A 9717-nucleotide genomic window follows, 5' to 3' on the forward strand; every position below is an offset into this window, starting at 1 on the left:
GGATGTGAACTGGGCTTATGTCCCCATAAGAAACAGTGGGTCCTCACCAGGCTGTGTAGTTTGCTTCATCTCTAAAGACATGCTGCTCTTTAATTTTGTTTATTTACTGTCTTAGTTGTGTGTAGTGTTTAATTTACATTTTGTTGTTCTTTGTTTTATTTTTTTTATTCAAGTGCATTTTTTGTTAGAGACTGAGAGTCCACTTTGTTAAACATTCTTTTAAAAATGAAAGTTTATTGATTTATTACACTTACATATTATGTTTTTATAATTATTAGTTGTAAAACGGTCACCAGGCAATATTATCGCTTATCGCAATAAATTTTGAGACAATTAATCGCCCAGCAAAATTTGTTATCGTGACAGGCCTATCTGGTACCGTTCAGACAGTCGGAACAGCTGATCAACCATGTGAGGTAAATGTTCGCTACGTCAGAACTTATTCGGCAAATGTGTTTCCATCTCTCCTTTTGCACATTAACTCTTTTTCGAAAAACCCAAAAACCACCTCAAGCAAGCGTTAATTAGAGGAAGTTTTTTTTTTTAATCATGCCATTTCCATTCACCTTTTCTGATGCGACACTTCAAAACGCACATTAAAAACATTGATGGAAACACGGCTTGTGTGTCTTTTCTCTGACTGGTGGTTGGAGACAGTAGTCAGGCATTTTGGTCCGGTCGTGAAGGAGGAGGGTTTAGAAAAGATTATTATCGGGTTTATTGTTTTATGTTATTTAATAAAACTTATCAGCACGACTCACCTTGCACACCAGTCAACTCAACTCCACTACAAAACTTCTTCCCCCAGGATTTTCACAATAAAAGCACGCTAAAGTCTCCATGCGTCTTCACGTCTCCATATTAACGTTGCGTGTTAAATCTAACCGTGCATGTCCCTGAAGAGGTGTTTACTACATTCAGTGATGGCAAAAATCAAATGTTTTTTTTTACATCAGCCAATATGAGCAGCGGAATCGCCACCCACCGCTGCAGCTACTCCAACAATAACATCAGCATGCTAACGCACATAGCGGTGCTGCGAAGAAAAGTGTCCCCCGGGAAACAGTTCACTGGCTGCCGCAACAAAACGTTCCGCACATGTTCAGGCTATTTAAACTGGTATGTCGGTATTCAGAAAAACCATATCATAGCAAAAATAAAAAACGGTTTTTGGTATGAACCGGTATACCGCCCAGCACTATGTTGGAGGTTAAAACTGATACACTAGCTGTGTTTCCATCATCGTTTTTTAATGCATATTTTGAAGTATCGCATCAGAAAAGGTGAATGGAAATGGCATGATTTGAATAAACTTCCTCTAATTCACATAAAAGTTGATACGCTCATTTGAGGTGGTTTTTGGGTTTTTCGAAAAAGAGTTAATGCGCAAAAGGAGATGGAAACACATTTGTCAAATACGTCCTGACATAGCAAATATTTACTTCACATGGTTGATCAGCTGTTCCCGCTGTCTGAACGGTACCAGAGCGATTGCAGTCGTGACTGGCAGCAAGACCCTCCTCCCGCTGTCTGCATCTTATCAGTTATTCTCGTAAAGTGAAGAGAGTCACATCTTTTTCTCTACGTCTCCGGACAGATGTAACATCGTTAAAACTAGATGAAATGACAGAATAATTACAACTTTCCTGGTAGTAGCAACACGTTCCTGATAACTTCTCTCCATTTTCCTGAGATATGTGGACCCTGCGAGTTTGTGACGTTTACTTCCTGTTTACTACACGCATGCGTCTGACATAATTGATTCGCTTCAAGCCAGTTGATGGAAACACGTCTGCTTGCGTTCAGAGAACCAGGAAAGGTCCCCTCGTTCTCGTCATATTTTCATCTGTGAAAAATTATTGTCTTGGATTTTTAGTTTCTTCTACTTATTGTTCTGATAAAAATCACTTATCCTCCTGCTTTGTTCTCGCGCTGCATCGTCGTATGTTGGAAAAAAAAAGACGGAGTTTCGTAGCCTCGCGTCTTTATATAGGCGCATCCACGAGGTGCCATAAAGTGTACCAGGGCGTCGTCACGCAGCCACAGGGTGCCGTAAATCAGTCCAGGGTGTCGAAAAGACACCCCTCTAGCTAAACGCTTGCATTTCTTTTCTTTTTTTTTTTTTTCATTTTTGTGAAATGTTAAAAATTCGCTCAACATTTGAATTAAACTTTGATGGAAACATGGCTATAGATGTAGTTTGCAGAGCCTACCCCTTCTCGACACACGGCTTTTATCTCACGGTCGATTGTACTGATTATTGTGTGATTGGTCAGTTTGTGGGCGTGTTTATTGGACAACAATGGCAACATTTTGCTTCAACTGCTCTGCTTCTATAAGTCGACTCTTGTACGTCCAAACGACATGGATAGTTTTGTGTAGCAGTTGTTTGAGGCAGTCAGAAAGTACATCCAACCATATGACTCTTCCAGGCACCCATTGTCAAATGGTCAAAAACTCACAGAGTGAGCAGGAGCTCTGCGCCGTGTGTCTCATGAGCTATAAAAGGTGTGGAAACCGAATCCCCACCACCACATGACCCGGGAGTCGACTTGGTTTCAGATCAAATTAAAGTCCTTGAATTTTAATTTGCAGAAAGTGTCGTGTTTTGGGGTCTTTTTTTTATTATTATTTTGTTTTAATGTAATGTTTTTCCAATAAGAAACCAGTGTAACGGTCAACTGAACGGCCATTTACGGGTTCGGAGAGGCATTATACCTTCCTCCACCTTTTCTCGCCTGATTTCTGAACCAATCATGCACAGCCCACTCGGCTAAGCACGCTGCTTTAAGTGCGAGTTATAATGACAGACACAGCGAGGAGTCTCTGCCTGTCAGTCACACACTGAGCTCTTTTCTACCCAACATAATAGCTCCATAAATCTTACTGAATAGCCATCTGAACCCAAGAAGCCACGTTGCTTTAAGAGTTAGACACGAGAGAATGCAAAATTTCACAGTCCTGCAGGCAGGAACATTTATTGGGCTCAATGGAACAAATTGAGGCTTCTTTCTGTGTAGAGGATCACTGATATGTTTTTGATCCAACCTCCCCAAAGTCATTTTTTAAAAGTCTGTAAAACTGATTTGATTGCGCAGCTGATTTGCTTTTGTAATTCTCCCTTCACTTAGATGTAATCAAGATATGATTAAAGGGATGGGGTGGCCATCTAATCTAGCCTCATGTGTAACTCTGTGATGGTACAGGAACCACAGGGACCTGCCCGGCCGCTGATTATCTCCATAAGTGCCACGATCTGTGCCAAAAGCTAGATGAGACGAGCCACTTAGTAAGCATGAGCTATTGCGAGGAAGGGTGGTTGGGGGGCGTGTCGAGCACAAAACCCTGGCCTCTTTAATGTGCGGTGGGCCAAACGGCGATCATTTATGCCGTTCCCCGTCCAGTGAACTCACCGTGACCCAGCTGAGTGCACCGTCCAGCGTGTCTGTCACATCCCGCCTCCCTCTGAACAGATGCAGGTATTAAAAGCAGCTTCGAGGGAGGCTCGGAAGGTTAATGAATCTGTAGCTTTAAGCAATATGGCACCAGATTCCCCCTTCACAAAAAACAAGGGGCTGCAGACCCGCACCTAAAACAACAGATGGGTCCGGAGCACAGTTGGTTGCCTGTACTGTAAGAAGTCAGGTTGAATAAAACGCAGCTACGACTGTTGCTGTTGATAAAGCTACCTACTTCTGTCAGTTGTAAGATAAGATCTTGTGCCTGTTAATATTTAATACCTTTGTTCTTTTCAAGGTTATGCACCAAGAGTGGTTTAAACATGAGAACATTAATCTGACTGAATTGTGATTAATTATTTAACAGAATCACTGTTAACTCAATCAGAATGGATCATTTTATGTACCTGAAATGGAAGAAATCTGCTTTATTTTGAATTTAATTTGGTGTTTTGCTTCTTTCTCTCAATTCAAACCTGAAACTATCTGCGTCTTTTAGTTTTGAGTTGAGTAGATCACCTCAGGTTTACATTCAGTCCTGGTTTCATGCAGGCCACTGTTGGAAAACGTTTTATAATTTTTGTTGTAATTTTACAAGAAATCCTTGTGAACGCCATCTGCTTGATCAATCGAAGGTCGATGAATAAATGTTTATTTATTATGTGGTCGGAAGCAGCAGGAAAGCTCCTGCGTTTATTCGACTGTTGGGGAAAACCCTCGCAACAGTTTCCTACTCTTGTCATTAAAATTTAAAAGAGCTCAGGAGTTGCATGAGGATGTGCCCTTGGAACTCTGAGACCTACGGTTGCCTGCTGCACATCGAACCACCGTGCTTGTTGTCTCAGCAGGCATGAGTTGAGACCACCAGAGAAGGGGGGGGATGTCAGAGGATCATGGGTGGATGTTTCATCCTGCAGAGACTCGGCTGGCTTCAGTAAACAGTGAATAATAACACGGGGGTTCAGTGTGTGAGGGCCAGGACGATGAACGGGGGTCACGTTGAGACATTCAGGGACCGATACAGCATCTGAGTCGGCCTCTCCGCCTTCAGACTGTAAATCTGTGTTTATGCTTTGTTGTGTTAACAGACACTCAGGCTGGTCGTATGTTTTTCATCGGACATTCAGGGGGTTGTCTCGTTGCCTCACACTCGTCTTACCCCGCAGCCGGATTTATTAGCTCCAGTAAATATTTGAATGAGGTCACGTGGGAGTCGTCGCAGCAATGCCAGAGGCGGCTCGTCCTTTTTCAGTGTTTACGTTCCACATTTTATCACCTATAGCCTGTAGCCGCGCAGAGATGTTCAGTGTCGGGCGTTGCTGAGCCGTTTTGTTTTCACAGAAACAAGTAGTGTTGGCTCAGCTAAGATCAACTTGTCATGCTGTATTATATATGGTAGAGAGTTCATGAGAGGCAGGCTTCTTGGTCAAATATCTCAGCTGATGGGGCTTTAGTTGAATTTATTTATTTTTATATAAATTTTGCAAGAAAAATGGTTTTATCACAGTCAGAAATGTCAGTCCAGAAAGAAGCACGTTGCTAAACATTATTTAAAAAACATCTTAGCTCAAACATATTCATTTACATGATGAAAACATAAAACTGTACGTTGCACTGACAGAATAAAGGAAAGGAAAGGAAAGTTGGACCGTAGCTTGAAATAAAATATAAGGCTACTCTAAAGCAGCCTATCTAAAAAGAATAAATATCCATCCATCCATTATCTATAACCGTTTATTCCTTTTCTAGGGTCACGGGGGTCACTGGTGCCCATATCCAGCAGTCACTGTGTGAGGGGCGGGGTACACCCTGGACAGGTCGCAAGTACATCACAGGGCTAACCTAAAAAGAATAAATTAACTTTGCAAAGCATATTTTGAACCTGAATGAAAAAAAAACATGATATACATCCTGGCAGTTTGTAGCCTTCTGGTTACTTTCAGAGAACATCTTAAAGTGCCTGAGACATGCATAGAAAACATGTTTGTATTTAAGAAAGCTGGAAGAATACACACGATTTAACCCATTTTGTCACATAACTGGCATATTTTCTTCTGAACTTGGCTCAGCCAAAGTGAAACAGGAAGTGACATCAAAGGGGAACTCTTTAACAAAGACAACTCTCTGGTCTTTGTTTATTGAAACAATATTATTTGAACTCTGACTCTTCATCTCTCTGATAGTGACTCAAAATAATCTTGTGAAACATCAGATTCTTCTCTACAGTCTGGGTTGTTGGCTGTTGAAGCAACGCTCTGTTCACATGCAGACATTCCCCTTTGACATCACTTCCTGTTACTTCACAGGCAAATATCTCAACAACTGTTCATCTCAGCAACATGACATTTATTTTGCAGTATTTTATCAGTGTCCTCTTTCTAAAAATGCATTCATATGTATTACAAAAATTTGACGTCACAGGCACTTTAAAGTGTGTGGTGCAGAAGGTTTCTGGCAGTTCTGACATCTGTTACTAGAATATATTTCTATTAATGTCTTTGATAGCCGTGCACCGACGAGTCGGTCTTTAAAGAGTATCAAACGGGTCGTAGATCGAAGCACATCCTCCGATTCACCCGTTAATCAAAGTTTATCAGATGCTCTGCTCATCAAATCAGTGCATATATAAAACGATTTCCTGCGCTCAGACTGCTTTTATGTTTTCTTCATTTGAGGAATAAAACGAGTTCTGACACACAACCAGCTGCAAGATGCATTATCTCCAAAGTCCAACACTGATAAAATCCCAGAAGTCTCGGCTCTCTTTCATTATAAAGGAAAGCCGAAGGACATTTTCTGTTGAACTTTAAAAGGTTAAATGGAGATTAACTCCTAACTTTGTGTAACATTCTTTAAAATCTCACTAAGTAGTTGTTCATCATTACATAGTTCCAGAAGGTCCATGCTGTTCTGTGTCCAAAAGTATGTATTTTCAGCACAATTCCAATCAACCTGATGTTTTTTGCCTGTTTATATGACGTATTACAGAGCCACTGCTTTTGTTTATTTCCCTTAATTAGAAACAAAATTAGAGCTAAACATCCAAGTTGTTTTCTCAGGAATCTCTCATCACTTTACTGATTACAGCTTAATTAAACCGATAATTAGACTCTCACTGAAACTGTTGGTGTCAACTTGTCTCTGTTGAAGTTTTCTTTGGAAGTACATGCCAAAACAATAAATGCTCTGCCGTGTGTTCATGGTTGATTATTAAAAATTCACAGAAAAGAAATAAAGTTTTTTGAGAGATCTGTCTCAATTTATTCCACTGTTATTTGGAACAAGAGTGTAACAAGAGTGTAACAGATTGCGCCAAAGCTCAAGTTTTTCTTTTGCTTTTGTACTTATAGTCTTTGTTCCACGTTAGGAGCTTGGATATGGATCTGTTGCTCCAAGTTCTCTCGTTGGATTAGACATAAAACATCTCTTCTCTCCTCTCTCCACAGATCTAAGAAGACGGCTGCATGTCGGAGCTTAACGTCGACCAATGGAGGAGTGCTGGAAGTACAGAAAAACAAGCAGACTTTAAGCCGGAAAGGAATCTTCTTCTTCTTCTTCTGTGAGTTTGCTAACTGTGTGTAAAGACCTTTGGGAGTACAAGAATCCAGTCAAGGACACGTTCATCCACCCCACCGCNCCCCCACCCCCCAGCCTTCGAGAAGATGAGAGTAGAAAAATAAAGCTCGGTGCAGTCCAGAAGAGCTTCATGAATCCAAATAAACCTTAAAACAAACTCTGTAGGAATCAGCCGGCCATGTGCGCGTTAGCTGCAACCGTCCAGCGTCTCGTGGCCGCTGCGCTGCTATTGGCTGGAGCCGTCCAATCAGTGAGTGACGCTGAGGATGATGTCACACCACGCATCAGTTTCCCCCACAGTGAGTAAATATAATCACCTGTTTCTCAGACTTGTGGTAACTTTAGCCTTCTTCAAATGTAATTAGCCACTAAGCCCCTCCCACAATCTGAGGTGGCCAATCACAGCTGACTGCTGTGAAAGGTTGTTGGGTTCGTGATTTCTCCTGACTCAAGTGTGGGTGAGGTTTCAAGGTCTGCCTTTCTTAAATTTAAAGATAAAGAAACATAGAAAAATGAAATATTATAGAATTTAATGTATAATATACCTTATCGCATGAGAAGCTAATGGTCAGCAGAAGCCATTAGTTTAAAAACAGGACACAGAATTTCTAAAAAAAAACAACAACAAATCTTTAAATTTAATTTTTAGATGATTCTGGGAATATTAAAAGTTCAAAAGAAAAAAAAGGGGGGGGATAAATCTTATTAAGTTATTTATTAAAAACAGCTCAAATCTTTTGAAAATTAGTTTTGTGGAGAAATAGTCACAAGATAGAATCTTACCTGTTGTAGATGGCCTTTTTTAAAATTACCTCAGTTTGGAGAACCAGTTTGAATCAGGTCAGATTATACATTACACAGGTAAACGTCCAAAGGAGTTGACATTTAGGCCCTGCAGTGTGAATATAACCAAAGAGCTATGCACCGTGGGTACAGAACTCTACTTCAAAATATGATCTCTTTTCATTTTTAATATGTAAATAAACATTTGGTCCACTTGTTTGGTCCGGACCAAATAGTGGACTTTACTTTTTTTTTACTTTGGTGTGGTTTGCATTCACTTTGTGCTTTTTGCAAGTGGACTATAATTTATCAACAAAACACTGCAGGTGATGGTCATTGCTCCCACTGGACAGAAATAATGGGGCAGGACCGAGCACAGGCGCTGAAATAAAGATGGTGCTGTTAACACAACTGAATATCAAGAGCAGCTCATTCAGTGGCAGTTTCACGATAACATATTTATAATTTTGGGACAGCATTGTCAAATGCATGCCGCAACCTAAAGGCGACGAGATGTTCCGCGTTCTGTAACCCACAGCGGCTCCTTGTTTGTAGTGTAGCGTTAGCGTTAGCAACGCTGAAGGGCTAATGTTGCTTAGCTATGGTAGCCCGTGAACTCCAAAAAGGCGTATGTTTCCTGTAGTTGGTTCGGTTCGAGGCTGGTCCGTTTTCACGCCAGAAGCGAACTGCACCAGAGTTCATTTGGAAGCGGACAGAGACCACCTCAAAAATGGGTCTCGGTCTGGTTGTTTGAGCCACACCAGGGTTCACATGAGTGTTTTCACACCAACATAAAAGGTCTGAACCAACAGGGGAAATGATCTGGTCTTGTTTAAATCAGACCAAATGTGTGAGGTGTGAATACACCTTAAATTAGGAGTTATGTCAGACCATGTGACTCCTCAGAGCGAGGAGGAGGTTCAGTGCTAGCCGGTAGCTTTTCTGCAGCTTGAAATGTTTGAAAGCAGTTCCTCCTGTTGACCTCTTGTTAACTCTCAGCAATGTGTTTCACAAATAGAACTTAATGTCTGTCAGCTGATTAAATGGAAAACCTTTTTGCACCTGACTTCATCACTGAACATAATTACTCCACACACTCCACAGCGCTCCTTATTAAGCTAAATGTGGATTAAGCTTTAATAAGCGAGTGGTACGCTGCTGTTTCTCCAGTATTTGTTCAGCTGACAGCGTTTTGCTAATTGATTGATGCTTTGTGGGAGCTTGTGATGGATGAGGAAGCTGTTGGGATGTGACTCAGGGGGGAAAATTGTCTAATTTTCAGGAAAGCTTTTTCCAAACACTTTGATTATCTGTGGTCTTGCTGTAGAAACATCCAGTTTAAACAGCCAACAGGTTGCTCCTAAAGAAAAACTTGGTTTTTGGTGAATACTTGTTTTGTTTTGTGGTTTTTTTGCATTGTTTCTTTAGGCCGATGAAAGTGGCGTTTCCACAGCTGTGGGAATGTGTGTTGGCTTGTGTAAACAAGCTGAAGCTCGTCCTTTTAAAAGAAAAAAAAAGTCTCATCTCTTGCCTGTTTTCTCCACTTCTCGGCTACACGAGGCGTCGGATGCAGCACCTTATTTGGCGTCACTCAGAAACAAGAACGACCCCTCACATACTTCAGTCTCAAACAGCTTAACTGACAAAAAGCTGCAAAGATGAAACTCTTTTCATTCGATCATTTAGTGTTTTTTAAATGCTTGTTGAAATGTCCCCTGCTCTTACTGTAAGCTCTTTACCAGGAGTTATTCATTTACAGCAAGTTTTGCATAAAACAACTCCTGAGTTCTGTTTGCAGCAGGTTGACCCTTTTAAAATCACCATTTTTGGTTTGTTTTACTGTAGGAACAAGAAGAACCTAAGCTGCTTCTTTCTTTTTTTTTTTTTTTTTTTTTTTTTT

The 9717-nt window shown here is 40.9% G+C and overlaps 1 protein-coding gene across 1 annotated transcript in view; it reads left to right on the forward strand.

Annotated features, from left to right (window-relative positions):
* sema4bb (sema domain, immunoglobulin domain (Ig), transmembrane domain (TM) and short cytoplasmic domain, (semaphorin) 4Bb) overlaps positions 1-9717 on the forward strand; it is a gene marked incomplete in the record, with an annotated part of 71310 nt that overhangs the window by 15872 nt on the left and 45721 nt on the right. Inside the window, 1 exon segment of the mRNA XM_014010424.1 lies at positions 6905-7333. Coding sequence (XP_013865878.1) covers positions 7213-7333 — 121 coding nt within the window.

The sequence above is a fragment of the Austrofundulus limnaeus genome, unplaced genomic scaffold, assembly GCF_001266775.1.
Source record: "Austrofundulus limnaeus strain Quisiro unplaced genomic scaffold, Austrofundulus_limnaeus-1.0 Scaffold69, whole genome shotgun sequence".
Classification (NCBI taxonomy): Eukaryota; Metazoa; Chordata; class Actinopteri; order Cyprinodontiformes; family Rivulidae; genus Austrofundulus; species Austrofundulus limnaeus.